Source organism: Hypanus sabinus, chromosome X1 (assembly GCF_030144855.1).
Source record: "Hypanus sabinus isolate sHypSab1 chromosome X1, sHypSab1.hap1, whole genome shotgun sequence".
Classification (NCBI taxonomy): domain Eukaryota; kingdom Metazoa; phylum Chordata; class Chondrichthyes; order Myliobatiformes; family Dasyatidae; genus Hypanus; species Hypanus sabinus.
In genome coordinates, this window is record NC_082738.1 from 60,097,580 (window position 1) to 60,118,813 (window position 21,234).

The 21,234-nt window shown below is 38.2% G+C and overlaps 1 protein-coding gene across 2 annotated transcripts in view; it reads left to right on the plus strand.

Moving 5' to 3' along the window:
* The window catches only part of znf652 (zinc finger protein 652), a 160,233-nt gene that overhangs the window by 33,481 nt on the left and 105,518 nt on the right, over positions 1-21,234 (plus strand). For both annotated transcript variants that reach the window (XM_059956646.1, XM_059956645.1), the window contains exon 2: positions 18,541-19,717. In XM_059956646.1, coding sequence (XP_059812629.1) covers positions 18,950-19,717 — 768 coding nt within the window. In that variant the 5' untranslated portion in view covers positions 18,541-18,949. The remainder of the gene's footprint in view (positions 1-18,540; positions 19,718-21,234) is intronic.

A 21,234-nucleotide genomic window follows, 5' to 3' on the forward strand; every position in this document is an offset into this window, starting at 1 on the left:
TTCCATAACTTCCCTACTTGTTTCCCTTACGTTACACAATTCAATATCCTTCTTCGTGAATACCAAAGAAAAGAAATTGTTCAAAATCTCCCCCATCTCTTTTGGCTCCACACATAGCTGTCCACTCTGATTCTCTAAGGGACCAATTTTATCCCTCACTATCCTTTTGCTATTAATATAACTGTAGAAACCCTTTGGATTTAGTTTCACCTTACTTGCCAAAGCAACCTCGTATCTTTTAGCTTTTCTAATTTCTTTCCTAAGATTCTTTTTACATTCTTTATATTCCTCGAGCACCTCATTTACTCCATGCTGCCTATATTTATTGTAGATCTCTCTCTTTTTCCGAATGAAGTTTCCAGTATCCATTGGAAAACCATGGCTCTCTCAAACTTCTAACTTTTAACTTTTCCTTTCAACTGAACAGGAACACAAAGATTATGTACCCTCAAAATTTCACCTTTAAATGACCTCCATTTCTCTATTACATCCTTCCCATAAAACAAATTTTCCCAATCCACTCCTTCTAAATCCTTTCTCATCTCCTCAAAGTTAGCCTTTCTCCAGTCAAAAATCTCAAACCTGGGTCCAGTCCTATCCTTCTCCATAATTATATTGAAACTAATGGCACTGTGATCACTGGACCCGAAGTGCTCCCCAACACATACCTCTGTCACCTGACCTACCTCATTCCCTAACAGGAGATCCAACACCTTCTCTAGTCGGTACCTCTATGCATTGCTGCAAAAAACTATTCTGCACACAATTTACAAATTCCAAACCATCCAGCCCTTTTACAGAATGGGCTTCCCAGTCTGTGTGGGAAATCAAAATCTCCCACAATCACAACCTTGTGCTTACTACAAATATCTGCTATCTCCTTACAAATTTGCTCCTCCAATTCTCGCTCCCCATTAGGTGGTCTATAATTCACCCCTATAAGTGTTACTACACTTTTCCCATTCCTCAACCCCACCCAGATAGTCTCCTGAGATGAGCCCTCTAATCTATACTGCCAGAGCACCGCTGTAATATTTTCTCTGACAAGCAATGCAACACCTCCCCCTTGCCCCTCAGATTCTATCACACCTGAATCAATGAATTCCAGGAAAATTTAGTTGCCAATCACACCCCTCCTGCAACCATGTTTCACTAATAGCTACAACATCATATTTCCATGCTTTAAGCTCATCCTCCTTTCTTGCAATGCTCCTGGTATTAAAATAGATGCATTTAAGAAACTCTCCACCTCTTACTGTCTGTTTATCCCTAATGGTGCAAACAACTTTATCTTTTTCTTCCTTCTCCCCTACATCTTCGGTCTGAGCGCTCCCCTGCTCTATCACCTGCCTATCCTCCCTCACACACTGTCTACTAGCTTTCTCTATTTGTGAACTAACCTCCCCTCTCCTAGTCTCTTCAATTTGATTCCCAACCCCCCAACCATTCTAGTTTGGAGTCTCCCCAGAAGCCTTAGCAAATCTCCCCGCCAGGATATTGGTGCCCCTAGGATTCAAGTGCAACCCATCCTTTTTGTACAGGTCACACCTGTCCCAAAAGAAGTCCCAATGATCTAGAAACTTGAATCCTTGCCCCCTGCTCCAATCCCTCAGCCACGCATTTATCCTCCATTTTATTCCATTCCTACTGTCACTGTCGCATGGCACAGGCAGTAATCCCAAGATTACTACCTTTGCAGTCCTTCTTCTCAACTCCCTTCTTAACTCCCTGTATTCTCCTTTCAGGACCTCTTCCCTTTTCCTACCTATGTCATTGGTACCTATATGTACCTTGACCTCTGGCTCCTCACCGTCCCACTTGAATCTTGAATGCGATCAGAAACATCCTGGACCCTGGCAGCAGGGAGGCAAGCTACCATCTGGGTCTCCTGACTGCATCCACAGAATCACCTATCTGACCTCCTTACTATCGAGTCCCCTATTACTACTGCCTTCCTCTTCCTTTCCCTACCCTTCTGAGCTACAGGGCTGGACTCTGTGCCGGAGGCATGGCCACTGTTGCTTCCCCCACGTAGGCTGTCCCCCCCCAAACAGTACTTATTGTCAAGGGTTACAGGCACTGGGGTACTCTCTAGTACCTGACTTTCCCCCTTCCCCGTCCTGAAACACTTGTTTGCCTCCTGTGGTCCTGGTGTGACTACTGCCTGTAACTCCTCTCTACCTTCTCCTCACTCTCCCTGACCAGACAAAGGTCATTGAGCTGCAGCCCTAGTTCCCTAACGTGGTCCCTTAGGAGCTGCAGCTCGGTGCACCTGGCGCAGATGTGGACGTCCGGGAGGCCAGGAGACTCCAGGGCCTCCCACATCCGACACGGAGAACAACAAGCTGACCTCGCACTTGTACTCTTCCCCCCCCCCTTCCTCAAATAACAGGAAAAACTGAAAACTAAACCTACCTTACCTCGCCCGTTTCTGCCTAATCCTGTTGAGCCCAAGCCCTTAAGCCTTCACTCTGCTCACGGCTCACTCTGCTGCCCACAAAACGATGCTGCCCGCTGTCTAAGGTTGTGTTTCTTTTAAATCTTCCACGCTTCACTGCCCGACATCACACACCTGTGCAGTCCCGCCTCTCAACACCAATGAGAAGGAAAAATCAAAATGCCTCCCGCCGCACTCCCACTCTGGTTCTTAGACTTCCTTCTCCAAATTTCCAAATGTGCTGGGATATTGATAGGAACAGTTTCAATGAATCAATTAAATCTGTCGAGTACTGGATTAAAAGATCTTTGACATACTTGCCAACTCATTTCCATACGAGAAAAGCTTGATCAATTCTATATGGTTGAAAGAAAAAATTAGATGTAGTAGAACTTGACAGGATAAATTTATTGAATCCAAAAAATTTATGAAATTGAAACTATATTCATATTGTATGATTAATTATTGGATTTATCATTTGTTTATTCAATTTAGTAAGTGCGAAGGGAAGTGCAACTCCTAAAATAGAAACCAATGAAAACCCCTATACAGACTCCTGCTCGAGGTTCGTCCATTGTGGACATTGAGTTCCATCCAACTCTTGTGTCCAAAATGTTAAATATCGAATATTAATTGCCCAATAATAAAATCTAAGATTTGGCAAAGCCAAACCACCTTCCTTTTTTGACTTCTGTAGATATTTCTTACTTAACCTGGAATTTCTATTCTGCCATATAGATGCAGAAATTTTAGAATCAGTAATATCAAAAAAAGATTTAGGAATGAAAATTGATACTGCCTGAAATAGATACAGAAATTTAGGTAAAATAATCATCTTAATAACATTAATTTGACCAATCAAAGATGAGGACCATGGTGACCATTTAGTAAACAGTCTAAATGGTGATTGTCTATAAATTGGAACTTGCATATTTAATGGGATAAGCACACTGTTATTAAGATTCAATTTATAATCAGAGAAACTACTAAACTGTGCAAGTAGTGTTATTACTGCAGGAATAGATTTTTCTGGGTTGGAAATATATAGTAACAGGTCATCTGCATATGGTGATACTTTATGCGTCCCATTCCCACGAATAATGTCAAATATATTGGGTGAATCATGGAGTGACTGCCAAGGGCTCCAAGGCAATATCAAATAGTAAAGGGCTTAAAGGACAGCCCTGTCTAGTACCTCGAAAAAGCCTTAAAAAAAGGGGGATCTCTGATTATTAGTAAATACAGCAGCCAAAGGTGTATGATATATCAGTTGAATCCAAGATGTAAATTTTGGGCTAAAATTAAATTTTTCAAGTATATTAAATAAATATTCCCATTCAAGTCTGTCAAATGCCTTCTTGGCATCAAGCAAAATAACACATTCTGGAGTATTAGAAGAAGTAGTATATATAATGTTCATTAACCTCCTAAAATTAAAATGTGAATAATGATTTTTAATAAATCCTCTCTGATCCTTGGAGACAATTTGTGGCAGTACCTTCTCTAATCTAATTACTAATATTTTGGAAAAGACTTTACAATCCACATTCAACAAAGATGTAGATCTGCATGATGCACATTCAGTGGGATCTGTGTCTTTTTTAGGGAAAAAAAAATAGATGCTTCATAAAAGGATTGTGGTAATTTACCTACAAATAAAGCATCTTTAAAAATTCTACATAACCAGCGAGAAAGTAAGTCTGGAAATGATTTTAAAATTTCAGCTGTATGCCCATCTGGGCCAGGTGCTTTACCGAAGTTCATTGAAAATATTGCTTTCTTTATTTCCTCTTTGGTAATGGGTGCATTTAGTGCTAAACGTTCATCAGCTGGTAATTTCAGAATATTCAGTTTCCTTAAAAATTCATGCATTATGGTAGGATCATCAGGAAATTCTGATTGATATAAATTAGTTTAAAATTCTTGAAAAGATTTATTAATTTCATCATGGTCAACCGTCAAAATACCATCCCGTCTATGAACTTTATTCAGCTTTCAATTGGTTAGCCTATAATTTACCTGATTTTATTTATATATATATATACTCTTTAAGTAATTGATTTTCAATCAGGAATGTTAGTAACAAGCTAATTGCATCTGAAGTTCAACTCTCTCTTTATAAAGCTCCAAATCGGGAGCAATAGAATATATTTTATCAATTTCTTTAATCTTGTCAACCAATGTACATATTTCACTATTAATTCATTTTTTCAATCCAGCAGAGTATGAAATAATTTGCCCGTGGATATATACTTTAAAGGTGTCCCATAATATCCCACTGGAAATTTCTTGCATTGAGTTAGATAAAAAGAAAAGTGCAATCCGTTCTTTAATGAAATTAACAAAATTTAAATCCTGAAGCAAAATAGAATTGAACCGCCATTGTCTAGTACTAAAAGTTACATCACTTAATTTAATTGATAATTTCAAAGGCACATGATCGGAAATGGCAATTGCATCACACTCACAGGCATTAACAGATGAAACTAGTTGAGAATCAATAAAAAAGTAATCGATTCTAGAGTAATTATGGTATACATGAGAAAAGAAAGAGAACTCTTTATCATTAGGATGTAAAAATCTCCAAATTTTTAAAAAAATCCCAAATCAACTAAAAGGAAATTAATAAAAGTAGTAGATTTGTTTGGAAGTACCTGATTGAGTGCAGACCTATCTATCATAGGATTCAAACAACAATTAAAATCTCTGCTCATTATTAACATATATTCATTTAAATTGGAAGAGATGCAAATAAATGCTTAAAGAATTCAGGATAGTCAGTATTTGGTGCATAAACATTAACCAAAACTACTTTGGTTATAAAGTAAACTAGTAATTAATAGAAATCTACCATATGGGTCTGAGATTGTATCATAATGAACAAATGAGATCGAAGGGTCTATAAAAATGGAAGCGCCTTTCACTTTGGTCGATAAGTTTGAATGAAACTGTTGACCTTTCCAAAACCTTAAAAAAAAAAACACTGATTATCCTCCTTCCTCATGAGCAAGCTATGAAAAACTTTAAAAATCTTCTTCCGTTCAATTGGATGATTCAAGCCATTGGTGTTCCATGAAACAAAGTTAATAGTATTATCCATTTTCCTCAAATAAACCACCTGGTATGTAAAGGGTTAACCATTTTGCATAGGAAACTCATGAATCAGGAAGAGGAAAAAAGTTTAAAGAGGAACTGGATGTTACAACAATACAGACATTTTTGTAGTTTCAAATCAGCTAGATAGATATCTGATGGATAGGGGAATCAAGGGATATGGGGACAAGGCAGGGACTGGGTATTGATAGTGAATGATCAGCCATGATCTCAGAATGGCGGTGCAGACTCGAGGGGCCGAATGGTTTACTTCTGCACCTATTGTCTATTGTCAAATGAAAAATACTGAACTAAAAATAGCCCCCCTCCCACAAAGCCCCATCGGCAGCCAGAAAACTAAGAACCGCCCAACCCCCATCTCTCAACAGCAAGTCTCCAAATTTAAAAAAAAATTTTAAAAAACACCTATAGTCAAAATATTGCAAAAGAAATACCAGACACAAGTGGGGGGAAAAGAAACAACCCTTTCAGACCATTTTAAAACAAGGTCTTAAAAAATGAAGCAATACAATTTTAATAATATTTCAAGAAAAGAACAAATAATCACCAAGTTAGAGTCTTAATAATTTTCTAAAACAAACAATTAAAAATAAAAAAGTAAAATAATAAAGGAAAAGGAAGGGAGTTTTAACATAAAACATGAAAAACCTCCGTAAGCCAAAACAAAATACCAGAAGAATCAGCCCAAGGGCAGAGCTCTACAAACTTAAAATGTCGGAATCTATATGTTGCTTATTAACTAACATAAAGGAACGGTAAATTTATTAAACATCTGAGCTCGAAAAATGTTCCTCAAGAAATTGTTCTGCATCCTCCATGGATTTAAATGATTTATTGGGTAAAACAACTGTTAAGCGAGGTGGGTATAGCAGAGCCGGTTGGAGAATCCTTTTATATAATTCTGATATCACCGATTTTAAAATGCAATCTTTCTTGCATTACCTCAGGACAATAATCTTCAACCAGATGGAACTTAAGATTTTGATGTTCAATAACTTCTTTCTGACGAGCAATTCGAATTAAGTGCTCCTTAGTACTCACATAGTGAAATTGAAGAATTGCAGGACACAGTTTCAGCTCTTTTGACGGTTTTGGTCTTAATGCCAAATGCACACGGTCAAGTACCGGAGGAGAAGAGAAGACCTCCGAGCCAAAGACTTCCATTAAGAATTGAGAAAAAAATTTAGTAAGGACCCCGATCTCAATGTCTTCACTGAGTCCTGTTATTCGCAAATTCTGTCTGTGACTATGACTCTCCAAATCAATAATCTTGTCTTTATACTTCTCCAATGTACGAGTAGTCGAATTTAATTTCTTTTCCAAAGAATTCCGTCTGGAATCTCTGTTTCCCAGCTTCAATAAGCTCTGAAATTTGCCATTGCTGTTTTTCATTCACTTTTTCAAGTGCTATCAGTTTACCTTTGTTCTCCTTTAACATTACTTCCAAAGCAGTGAATCTCTTGTCGAGTTTTTCATCCAATAAATTCGAGATAGCCTGCAAAGTAAGTTGAGGCTGTTTAGATTGTTCGAAAGCACCTTCCTTCTTCCCGTTTCCATTACTGTTTTCCTTGCCTTCGGCTAATGCCTTTCTTGCTCTGGAAGTCATTTCCGTCGATTAAAATTTAGAATTCAAGCATATAAAGGTGTTAAAAACACTTTGATATATATAATAAAAGGGTGATAAGGAAATTGAAAAATGACCGGAGCAGAATCAAAATATGATCTACTCAATCTAGTGCCGCCAAGAGAGTATCACCAAGTTCTATCTTGTGATTTTTCTTTTTGGACCACGTCTATTATAAAACTATGTTCTTTTTGCAGATAAGTTAACATTGAACATACCTATAAAAGCAATTAATAAACATCTCAATGTCAATAAGCATCTGAAATCAGAAGAAGTGTATTGTTTCAATTTTTAAATTGAGATGAAGGTAATTTTATTTCATGTCCATCAATCCTCTCCTGTTTTAATTTTCTTTTCAAAACTTTAATGTATTTAATTAATAATTCAGATTGTAATACCTTTGTAAAACTCCTTTCAAAAGACTAAAAGACTGATTGGTAAGAGCATTGTGAGAATAAAATTATCAGGAGAAACTAATTATCTTTATAGGTTCGCAAACTCGAGGAAATCTGCAGATGCTGGAAATTCAAGCCACACACAAAATGCTGGTGGAACACAGGCAGCATCTATAGGAAGAAGCACTGTCAAAATTTCGGGCTGAGACCAGCATTTTGTGTGTGTTGCTATTTTTATAGGTTATGTTGTTTGTTTCTGTACCATACAATCTACATGATATTCTATATTTTAAGGAAATTGAAATAAGTAGACTGAATGCCAGGCTTTGTTTGCTGCTAAATCCTGGTCTGGTTATGGTGACTCATTTTTGCCTGAACTTTGTAATTACATTTTTTTTGTATTTGATCAAATTTAACATGTAAATACAGATTACATAAACATGTGAAAAAATGTACTAATTAGTTCTTTGTTTTCCACTAAATCACAAGATCAGGAGATGACAATTCAACAGCACTTAACGACCATATTGTGTAGTTTCAGCAACACTTAAGGACCATATTTCTTCCAGATGAAGGGTCTCGGTCCAAAACATTGACTATACTTTTCCATAGGTGCTACCTGGCCTGCTGAGTTCCTCCAGCATTTGGTGTGTGTTGCTTGGATTTCCATCATCTGCAGATTTTCTCTTGAGTGTAATTTTGCTGCTTGACCATCACTGGTCAATTCATGCCTACTGTTATCGGCAAACAAATTATGAGCCCTTATTCTTCACAGAACTGGTTATGACTAATAAACAAGCCATTCAAGTTACATCGGTTACAAGTTGTATCCTGACATAATCCTGAATTGACAATTTTCTCTTCTTTCTCCATGTATGCCAAGTTTTTCCTGCTCATATGATCAACCTATTATAATCTCCTGTTAACTTTGGCAAGTTCAGAGTTGATATCTTTGAACTTTACGCAAGCAACAATGCTTTGCCTCCAACTTTTGTCTTTTGTATGTCCCAGTATTAGTCAAGACCAAGTTGTTCACAACCTCGATAAGCTGCTTTACTCTGAACTGGCCACATATCATCTCCACATTTCATTTCTGTAACAAAATGTTATTTATTTAAAGATGCAACACAGAGTAGTCCCTTCCAGCCCTTCAAGACACATCCCCCAACATCCCTGATTTTAACCCTAACCCAGACACAGGACAATTTAGACCATAAGACCAGAAACTCAACAGGAACACATTCACTATTAACAAGGCGGAAGTTGGACCATAAGATACAGGAGCAGAATTAGGCTACTTGGCCCATTGAGTCTGCTCCAACTGGATCATGGCTGATCCAGTTTTTTCTTCTCAGCTCTAATCTCCTGCCTTCTCCCCATAACCCTTCATGCCTTGACCAATCAAGAATTTGTCAACCTCTGTCTTGTAAAGACTTGGCCTCCACAGCCTCCTGTGGCAACAAATTCCACAGATTCACTATTCTCTGGCTAAAGAAATTACTCCTCATCTCTATTCTAAAAGGATGCCCCTCTATTCTGAGGCTGTATACGCTGGTCCCAGACTCTCCCACCACATGAAATATCCTCTCCACATCCACTCTATCAAGACCATTCAACAATTGATAGGTTTCAATTAGGTCACCCCTCATTCTTCTGAATTCTTGTGAATACAGCCCCAGAGCCATCAAATACTCTTCATATGACAAATTGTTCAATCCTGGAATCATTTTTATGAACCGCATTTTAATGCTCTCCAGTGTCAGCACATCCTTCCTAAGATAAGGAGCCCAGAACTCACGATACTCCAAGTGAGGCTCACCAGTGCTTTATAAAGCCTCAACATTACATCCTTGCTTTAATATTCTCATCCTCTTGAAATGAATGCTAACATTGCATTTGCCTTCCTCACCACTGACTCGACCTGAAAATTAACTTTTAGGGAATCCTGCACAAGGACTCAAGTTTATACCTCAGTTTATTTTATATTTTCTCTCCATTTAGAAAATAGTCAATCCTTTTATTTCTTCTAATAAAGTGCATGACCATACACTTCCCAACACTGTATTTCATCTGCCAGTTCTTACCTTTTCTCCTAATCAGAGTCCTTCTGTAGCCTCTCTACTTCCTCATAACAACTTGCCCCTCCACCCACCTTCATATCATCCACAGACTTTGCCCCTTGTACTTACTTCCAAGCACCTTAAATTGTGCCCTCTCTTGCTAGCCATTTCAGCCCTGGGAAAAAAGCCTCTGACTATCCACACGATCAATGCCTCTCATCATCTTATTCACCTCTATCAGGTCACCTCTCATCCTCCGTTGCTCCAAGGAGAAAAGGCCGAGTTCACTCAACCTTTTCTCATAAGGAATGCTCTCCAATCCAGGCAACATCCTTGTAAATCTCCTCTGCACTCTCTCTATAGTATCCACATCCTTCCTGTAAACAATGAAACACAGTACTTCAAGTGAGGTCCAGGTAAGGTCTTATATAGCTGTAGCATTACCTCATGGCTCTTGAACTCAATCCCATGGTTGATGAAGGCCATCACACCATACACCTAACAACACTGTCAACCTGTCCAGCAGCTTTGAGTGTCCTGTGGGTATGAACCCCAAGATCTCGCTGATTCTCCATGCTGCTAAGAGTCCTAATATTATATTCTGTCGTCAAATTTGACCTACTGAAATGAACCACTTCACAATTGTCTGGGGTGAATTCCATCTGCCAATTTTCAGCCCAGTTCTACATCCTATTGATGTCCCGCTGAACCTTTGACAACCCTCCAGACTATCCAGAACACCCCCAACTTCTATGTCATCAGCAAACTTACTAATCCACCCTTCTACTTCCTCATCCAGGTCATTTATAAAAATCCCAAAGAGGACGGGTCCCTGGACACGTCCCTGTGGAATACCACTGGTGACCGTCCTCCATGTAGAATATGAACCATTTACAACCACCCTTTGCCTTCTGTGGGCAAGCCAATTCTGGATCCACAAAGCAAGGTCTCCTTGGATCCCAAGAAAGTTTCCCTAGAAATTTTTCCCTAGTAATGGCAACTTCACACACTTCCGATCCCTGACACTCTGGAAATTCCCCTATACTGCTCATGTCTTCCACAGTGAAGACTGATGCAAAATACTCATTCAGGTCATCTGCCATTTCCTTGTCCCCCATTACTACCTGTGCAGCATCACTTTCCAGTGGTCCAATATCTACTCTTGCCTCTCTTTTACACTTTATATAAAAAAATGTTTGTTATCTCTTTAATATTATTGGCGAGCTTACTTTTATGTTCCATCTTTACCTTCTTAATGACTTCTTTGCCTTCTGTTGGTTTTTAAAAGTTTCCCAATCCTCTAACTTCCCAATAATCATTGCTCTATTATATGCCCTCTCTTTGGGCTTTTACGTTGACTTTGATTTCTCTTGTCAGCCATGGTTATGTTATCTTGCCTTTAGAATACTTCTTCCTCTTTGGATTGTATATATTCTGTGCTTTCCGAATTGCTTCCAGAAATTCCAGCCATTGTTATTCTGCTGTCATCCCTGCTAGTGTTCTTTTCCAATCAATTTTGGGCAACTCCTCTCTCATGCCTCTGTAATTCCCTTTACTTCACTGTAATACTAATACATCTGACTTTAGCCTCTCTTTCTCAAGTATCTGGGTGAATTTGATCATATTATGATCACTATCTCATAAGGGTTCCTTTACCTTAAGCTGTCTAATCAATTTTGGTGTATTGCACGACACCCCAATCGAGAATAGCTGATCCCGTAGTGGGCTCAACCACTAACTGATCTAATAAGCCATCTCGTAGGCAATCTAGAAATCTCCCCTCTTGGGATGCAGCATCAACCTGATTTTCCCAGTCTACATGCATATTGAACCCCTTATGACTATTGTAACATTACCCTTTTGGCGTGCATTTTGTATCTCCTGTTATATTCTTACTACTATTTGGGGGTCTGTATATAACTCCCATAAGTTATGGGAGTTTTTACCCTTGCAGTTTCTTAGCTCTATTCACAAAGATTCAGCACCTTCCAAACCTATGTCACCTAGTTTGCAATGACCAGTTGGACCTACCAGGTATGTTGTTGGACTGTAGGAGGAAATTGGCATACCTGGGGAAAACCTGTGCATTCCACAGAGGGAACGTACAGACTCCTTGTGGATCAAGTCAAGTCAAGTCAACTTTTATAGTCATTTCGACCATAACTGCTGGTACAGTGCATAGTAAAAATGAGACAATGTTTTTCAGGACCATGGTGTTATATGACACAGTACAAAAAACTAGACTGAACTACGTAATAAAAAAAAAACAACACAGAGAAAGCTACTCTAGACCACAGACCTACACTGGACTGCATAAAGTGCACAAAAACAGTGCAGGCATTACAATAAATAATAAACAGGATAGTAGGGCAAGGTGTCAGTCCAGGCTTCGGGTATTGAGGGGTCTGATAACTTGGGGGAAGAAACTGTTACATAGTTTGGCCGTGAGAGCCCGAATGCTTCGGAGCCTTTTCCCAGACGGCAGGAGGGAGATAGTGCTGGAATTGAACTCTGAGCTCCAGTATGAGCTGTAATAGCGTCACACTCACTGCTACTGTACCATGGAGCCCATAATAATGTGCATTTGCAACACAAGTTAAAATGGAAACACTATAACACTACTAGCTGTTGTATGAGGAGACCTGGGTGGTTTTATGGCCTGGGGAAATAAACTGTTTCCCATCTTAACAGTTTTTGTCCTACCTCATGGTAGTGGTTCAGAGGGGTTGTTAGATTGATGGGAGGAGGATCATTCACAATGCTAAGGGCCCTGTATATGCATCACTCTGGGTAGAAGAGAGACCCCAATGATCTCAGCAGTTCTCGCAATCTTTTGCCTTGCGATTCCCATACCAAACAGTAGTCAGGACACTTGATAGTGCTCCAGTTGAGGGGGAAAAGTTAGAATTAAGCCTCACTTGTCTCAATCTCCTTGTGAAGTGGAAACGCTTCTGTGCTTTCTTGACCAGAGAAGTGGTGTTGAGGGACCAGGTGAGGTCATTCATTATGTACATGCACTCCCAGAAACTTGGAGCTTCTAACTCTCCCCATGGAGAAGCTGTTAATGTGTAGTGAATGGTCAGCATGCATACTCCTAAAGTCCACAATCATTTCTTTAATCTTGTCCACATTAAAAATGTTGTGCTTGCACCATTCTACCAGCTGCTCTATCTCCTCTCTGTACAACGCCTTGTCGTTGTTGAGGCCAACCACTGTTGTGTTATAGGCGAACTTGATTTGATTTAAATTGGATCTAGTAATACAGTCATGCATTAGGAGAGTGAACAGAAGCAAGCTGAGCACGCAGCCCTGGGGTGGGGCGGGGGGATCACCATGCTCAGCATAATGGATCTAGAGATATTTCTGCCAACAGGGACTGACTGTGATCTTTCTGTCAAAAAGTCCAAGATCCAGATACAGAGAGAGGTGTTGAGACCCAATGAGGACAGTTTACCCACCAACTTCTGAGGTGTTGAGACCCAATGAGGATAGTTTACCCACCAACTTCTGAGGAATGATTGTATTAAATGCCGAGCTGAAGTTGATAAACAGCGTCCTGGTGTATGAGGCACCACTTTCCAGGTGAGGCAGGACACAGTGGAGTGTAGAGGCTATGGCATCATCGCTGGACTGATTTGAGTGATATGCATATTAGAAAGGGTCCAATGTAACAGAAAGATAGGATTTAATGTGATCCAGAACCAGCCACTCAAAGCACTTTGGTTTGGCTAAATGTTATTCATGGAAATTTAAGAGCCATATATAACCATATAACAATCACAGCACGGAAACAGGCCATCTCGGCCCTCCTAGTCCGTGCAGAACTCAATCTCACCTAGTCACACCTACCAGCACTCAGCCCATAACCCTCCACTCCTTTCCTGTCCATATACCTATCCAATTTTACCATGCAGACTAATTTTTTAAATTGATAACTCTAAACTGATAATATTATTGCTGATCTGATAACTTGGATAACCTTCTGTTTCTTTATAGTTTCAAATGACTGGGAAGCTTATATTATCCAAAGGTCGACTTGTCAGAGTTAACCTACTATATTTCCTGTAATGGGCTAGGTAATAGAACAGTTGATTTTTTAATTTCAATTGGTGTCCTGTTTGCCCTACAGATAGAGATAAGTTGTATTGTAAGAAAAAAAGCTAATGTGCATATCAAGTTTTTGCATCTTCCTTTATTAATAGCATATTGGTTCATGTTTGAAAAATACCATTCAGACGGTTTTTGAAGAGTGGAAAATTGAGCTTTATATTTCTGTAGCTCACATTCAGAATAAAAGTTATTTGTGCAATATTTGGATATTGTTATTTACCTGGATACAAGACATGAAGAAAGAAAGAAATGAAGTCCACAGAGTAATGGCTAACGATAATGAACCTGAGGAAGAACTAAAAACTGATGATCCCATTTCAAAAAAAAATCTTTTAAAACTTGTAGATGAGCTAGACACATAGATAAGTTTTATGTAAAAAGAAATGATTTTGGGAAATATGTTGTGTTTGAAAATTGAATGGCTGTATTAGTACAGAAGCAGTTAGTATCAATCTATGCATTGGAATGTGCCTATTTAAATATAGGGTATACACATCAGAAGTTTGCTGTAGTACATCTTCTGCAGCTGTAGCAACAGATAATTTCTGGAAACACTGACATGATTGCTTACATTTTTTAATACCATTTGAGTTCAATGGTGGTCAGTTGTTTTGCTGTGTGCAGGATAGTATGTACATATTTGAGAACTGAATCATGACTTCCAATATATAAGAAGGAAATCAGTATTAATAATCAAGACCCACTATCTCCTTCCTAAAGTGGTGCTGGTTGGATACTTTCTGGTTTAGTACCAGATGGCTTAGGTTGAACTATTTCCTCCAAATTTATATTGTAGTGGATTGAACCTATCTGCTCTAAGTATAACCTTGGCTCTGATTTGGAAAATTAATTCCTTTGCTATACCAGAATTTTTTGGTATTGAGGACAGGAATGGCTTTCATTGCATAATTGAACATAAACCCATTGTACAACTGAATTGGTCTGATTTCAAAATTTTGACAGATAGTCATATTAGGGCAGAACAGTAGCGTGGTGGTTAGCACAATGCTTTTATAGTGCAAGCGACCTGGATTCAATTACTGCTGCTGCCTGTAAGGAGTTTGTACGTTCTCCCTGTCGTTTCATGGGTTCTCTCGCACAGTTCAAAGACCTACGGGTTTGGTAGGTTAATTGGTCATTGTAAATTGTCCCATGATTAGGCCAGGATTAAATCAGGGGATTGCTGGTTGCCATGGTTTGAAGGGCCTATTCTGTGCTGTATTTCCAATCAATCAATTAAATCTAAATGGAATAGTTGAACTGAAATTGATGCTCGTGATGTTTGCAGTGATATGCATTCCAGCAGGTGGTTTGAACAATCAAAAGACTCGATAGTAAAGTTTGAATGTTCTGCTATTTATTTTCAGTATCAAAATTAATTAGTAAGACAAATTATTTTAGTATCTTTAACAAAGTAAGTGTTCCTTAGAAAATTCGTAGTTGGATTGTTACTGAAGTCCTGATGCAAAAATGTACCTCAGATTATTGAGATAAGGAGAAAAATCTTGGATGTACATTGTAAGGATTGTCTTACTGGGATGAAAAATGCATGGGGTTCATGCAAGGCAATGTGTTGGCCTATGCAAATAATAAAGGTAATGTGATGAGTAATGGGCACTGGAAATTGGAGATATGCAGGAGACCCGAATAAAAGGTCTTGGATTTTGGACAGTTAATTACATGAATAATAAAACCAGGAAAGTATATTTACTTTTGTGGACCTCACCCTCCAAAGTCTCCATTAGTTGCTAAATTTTTTTATCAACTGTACTAAATATTCTAATAGTCAATATTTGTATTTTAACAGATTTTAGGTATTACATGTTAAGTATAATGTTACTGGTGTAAATGGAAAAATAACTATTATTATATAATAATAGCTCTGAATAGGATACTTTATTTATAATATATATAATTGTCTTCCAACCAACAACAAAAAAAAACACAACGTTATTACTTTGGGTACTTAGTGAGATCCTGCGTCTGATGCAAACTCGTGAGCTTTTGAATATCTGTTTGCAAATTGGTTAAAGATAATCAAAGATTACCTCTTTTCACAAGATCAAGATGGTTGCAATCTTTTGATGGCAGGTGAAGAGCTTGACTAAAACCTCATTCGACAAGATAAGATTCCAATTAAAAACAACTTTGCTTTCTCCCAGAGTTGTGGAAACTTATTTTGAATATCACTAGTTATCCAGGAATTTTGCTTGCTGCGTTTGAAGTTTGCTTGAGCTGTTCTATCACTGCACAGAGGTCAATGAAACATTCTTTCAATGTGGTGTCAACATCATCCACATTCACCCCAAATGAATCCACCACCCAATCTGGATTTAATTTTGTAAGCAAATATTTTTAAATGCTATTATATATGCAAATTCCGTGGTTCCAAAATTAAATTACATTTATTTATGCCTGCTACAAAATCTGGCAAGGCGCCCTGGGGGCCCATGTTGAGAACTACTGGCCTAGGCCACTCCTGCCACACTTCCCAAACCTAAGACACTGAACACCAAAGACAGCGGCAGCCAAAACAAAGTAAAATCATAGCCCGGGGACATCCCTTAAAGTTGCACATTATTTTTGCTTGGAAATAGATGATCTATTCCTTCATCTCAATTCTGGAATTCTCTACCAAATAACTTCATCATAAATAACAATTGAAACAGTTCAAGAGGATGGCTCTTCACTATCTTCTGTAGGCCATGGGCAGCTGATGATGAACAATAATTGCTGGTCTTGCCAGTGATGCTCATATCTTGCAAGATAACTGTTAAAAAAACAGTGTAGCCAATTGCCTGCTGTTCAATGTCTTCTGCTTTCTCATGTAAATGCTTAAATCCTAATCTCTTCACATCAGTATTAAGGTTATCATCAATTTGGTGTTCTGCAGTTTCCAGTACTTTTATCCTATTTGTGGAATAAAGAATGGTTCTGTATAGTAGTTCAGTTAGAATAGCGGAGAATTGTGCCTTCCTAGAGCTATTGATTATGCATTTACAGTTCACAAATCAGTTCTTTAAACTTTTATTCTGCTTTTTTAGTAATCCTAACACTAGGGAAAAAAATTGGAACCCAAAATAAAATCTGTAGGTTCTAATGTCCTTGGGACATGACAAAATATTTTACAGCAATTCAAAGATTCTTGATGGGTAGACGATGTAAAAAGAAATGTAACAGTCTGTTTATACATAATCAGTCACCACAAAAAGCGGTATGGTAATTCTGTTTTGGTCTGAGATTGGGTGAATTTTCTTTAAAGTGGTAAGATTGTATAATAGTGTTGATTTGTATTTGAGAGGCAATGGTACCATTGATTTAATGTCATCTTTAATTCAGAACTCCTCTTACTCAGTAGTAGACTACCAATCATGATTGTGTCAAATCTATAGAGTGGGACGAGAAATGCACAACCTAACAATAAGATTAATGAGCACTTGCAATTGAGCCACAATCAACATAAATGGGAGTAGCTGGAAATCTGTTTGAGACTCCAGTCAGCAGGATGCTTGCTTGGTCACAACAATTAGCAATTTAGCTTCAATGATTTGTAGTTTCTAGTTACATTTTTTTGCAGCTATTTTGCGATCATGGTTCCTGATTCTTATCCATTTCAAGAGCTATAATGTCTATTTAAAAAAAATACCACTTGCAGGTAACTGTTGATTAAGGAATTTGTGCAATTGGACTGAATCATCCCACTATTTTAGTAAATAGTCATTATATAAATTACTGCCAGTGCAATCACCTGAATTTTAATGTATTCATTTAAAGTGCTTATAACTAGGATGGTTGAACACTGCAATAATTTCCTTGGCAGACTTAAACTGCAATTGGTTCTGTATCATTTTCTTTAAAGAATCTTGCTTAAGTAAATGTTTTGTCATTAAAGGTTAATGTAATCTGGAATGCTATTTTTCTTCATACCTGTTTGCCCTATTCCATGTGATCCAACACTTGAGGATTTGTAAATTTTGCTACTATCCTTTGTCATTACTGTCTTCCTTTGATGCGATCTACAAGGTATGGGGCCTGATTTTGTTGAAATGGAGTATGTAAAGGAATTTCCCCACGACACCCCCACATTAGAGATGAAGCTTTCTTCTGAAATTTTGTTCTGTAGTTAGATGTATTTATTATATTGTGCTAAAATTAAGGGCTTAAAATTGGCATCAGGAATTGGATATATATTTTTTAATGATGTTTATGCTAAAAATTAATGCCCACCCTCATCTTCTCCTTCATCAGACATGTATATACCTAAATTATCCAAAAGTTCATGCTCCTTTTGATGAAGTGAATAATGGTTAACCTCTGCAATACTGTTGGTTTCTGTGTCATACATTTGAGAAAGTGTCAATGTTAATTTTGAGTTCCTAGCCTTCCAATTTTGCAGGCTTCAGTGGTGCAAGATGAACATACTTGATTTTTATCCTTCTAAAACAAATTATGGCATTTGTTATTAATGTATTGAAGGAATTTCCATTTGCCTTATTATTGTGGTAGATTAATTAACTTCATTGCATTAAACTAAAAGCATTTAGTATGATGGAATTGTGCCCATTAACTTGGAGATGCTGTATGCTTTTGAAACTAATGGGATTGACTAGTACACAACCCTTATGTGATAATTAGAGATGGAGCTATAGGTACGGTATTTGACAAGACGTGCTGTATCTTCAAGTCATTACTTGGTTGTAAGCTGTTTTTTTCACATTCTTGTATTTATTGTCAAAATTCCAATTGTAATAATTTTACTGATTTTTCAGGTAACAAGAATTTTGTTTCTTCTTATTGCAGCTAAAGATTGAATACATTTCTATCTTCCCTTTGGGTACCCTCTACAGGAGAATATCAGTTTTCGTTGCACATGTTTGATGGACAAACAGAGCAGCACATGTTTGAGCCTCATCTCTGTGATGACGACATTAATATGAGACAGTCATTTATTTCTAACAAAATAGTGCTGACTACTTTCAGCTAGTTCTTTATATTATCTTCACACAGATCAAGTGGTTGCAGCAGTTTGAACTTATTACTGTGATCTTAATGTCGGCAACTTTCAGGCAGATCCTATGATTATACATCTAGACTTAATGTGAATGCATATGATAAACAGGAGGTGTTAACGTTAGTTAGGGACCTTCAAGTGAATAATGTTGTCAGCTGTTGCAAAAATCTGATTAACAACTCTTCATTTGTTGCTGGAATGGCCCAGGAGGGCTCCCAGATCCCCCCTCAAGTTTATAGCAATGCTGACAGAGAACTTGATTTATCAACCAAGATTTTCCCTGGAGAAGGGAATAAACCCTATCTGGTGAAAGCTGAGAATATGATGGCAAAACGGTATTTGAAAACAAGAGAACAAGCATTTTATGAAGACAGTAAAGGAATTATTGGAATGGGAGGAGATGCAGATGACTCTGACTCAGATGATCAAGACTCCTATAATCAGGAGCAAATCATTGTTGAAGTGAACCTTAATAATCAGACTTTACATGTGTCCAAAGGGACAGAAGGTGTAGCTTCACATTCTGAAAAATCAGCCATGGTTGATTCAAGTGATGCAGAAAATGAAGGGGGTGATGATGATGAGGATGATGATGTTGACATAGAAGATGGTGGACATGATGAAGAAATAGAAGATATCAAACAAGGCAAACCTAAGGAAATAACCAGATTGAAAACAACAGAAACAACTTTTTTAAGAGGAAGTACAAGGATTCAGCTGCCTGAACAGAGAAAGAAAAATATTAAGATTTCTAGACCTCCAACACAGAAAGAAAAGCAGATTGAAGAAAAGCAGAATCTCACCTGTGAAAAATGTCCCAGAGTCTTCAATAATCGTTGGTATCTTGAAAAACACATGACAGTCACTCACAGTCGAATGCAGATATGTGATAAGTGTGGGAAAAAATTTGTGTTGGAAAGTGAACTTGTTCTTCATCAGCAAACTGAGTGTGAAAAGAATATTCAGGTAGGCTACAGCTTTTGTAATATTAATAAATAATAAAGTTTTCACATTTTGAAGTCAGTGGAGCATCAGAAATTGTAAAAAAGATATTCAGGATTTTCTTCAATTCAAAGAAGGATATACATAATGTTTTCAAGCTTTACAGGTTTTATCCCAGGCAGAGTTAACTTTTCGACTGAAGTGAAATGGCTTGGTGATAATCTAACAGTGCTGTAGTATTAATTGAGTTGGGTGTTCATGGATAGAGCAATGGGTTATTAACCTTTCCCATCATCTACATGCAGGTGGAATCAGACCTAGTTGTTACCAACATTGTCTCCATAGTTGAAGTGACATCTCTATGGAGCAGAGAATGCACTTGATTCCTTCCTCTGTTGCAGTACATTTAACATGCCCTGATACAGATTTCAAAACACAATAAGTAACTGATCCTAAAATATGAATTTGTTTTCATATGCTACTTAAAATAAAAATGACCTGAAGAGATCATCACCCAAGAATAGCTTTGTGGAATTGAAGTAGTAACTTAGTGATAACATGTTAATGAACAGCAAGAATAAATGGATTGTTTGCAGGTTGGCAATTTGAAAATGTTTGAGAATAAGTGTAGAGGTAAAGCTAGTAACCACAAGGTAGTGAGATTAATCTTGACAGAGAAACACACACAAAATGCTGGAAGAACTCAGCAGGCCAAGCAGCATCTATGGGGGCGGGGGGGGGGGGGGGAAACATAGTCAATGATCAGCAGGACTGAAGAAAAAAGATGAGGTGTAGAGTTAAAGGGTGGGGGTAGGGGAGAGAGAAAAACGCAAGGTGATAGGTGAAACTGAGAGGGGGAAGGATGAAGTAAAGAGCCAGGAAGTTGATTGGTGAAAGAGATGCAGGTTTGGAGAAGGGGGGAGTCTGATAGAAGAGAACAGAAGGCCCTAGCAGAAAGCAAAGGAGGGAGGTGGTGGGCAGGCAAGGAGATGTGAGAGAGGGAAAAGAGGATGTGGAATGGTGAAGGGGGAGCAGTACTGGAAGTTGGAGGCTACCCAGACGGAATATAAGGTATTGTTCCTCCAGCCTAAGTGTGGCCTCATTGCGACAGTAGAGGAGGCCATGGATTGAAGTATCGGAATGGAACGTGGAATTAAAATGGGTGGCCACTGAGAGATCTTGCTTCTTCTGGCAGACGGAGTGTAGGTGTTCAGCGAAACGGTCTCTCCATCTACATTGGTATCACTGATGAGTTGTTTTCCTTGTAGAGAACAATCTAGAAACTGGATCTAAAATAGGCTTAGTGATGGGAAGCAGAGGGTAGTGGTTGACAGTTTTTTCTGACTGGAAGTCAGTGATTGGGATTGGTGCTAGGACTTTAATTGTTACATAGTAATGACTGTCTGTGATCTGATGATGCAAATATTTGTAGAGTTGTAGTATCTACAATGGTTGCCCAAGGATACAGAGGAAAATAGATTGGTTGGAAAGTTGGGCAAAGAGGTGGCAAATGAGATTTAATCCAAGCAAGTATGAGGTAA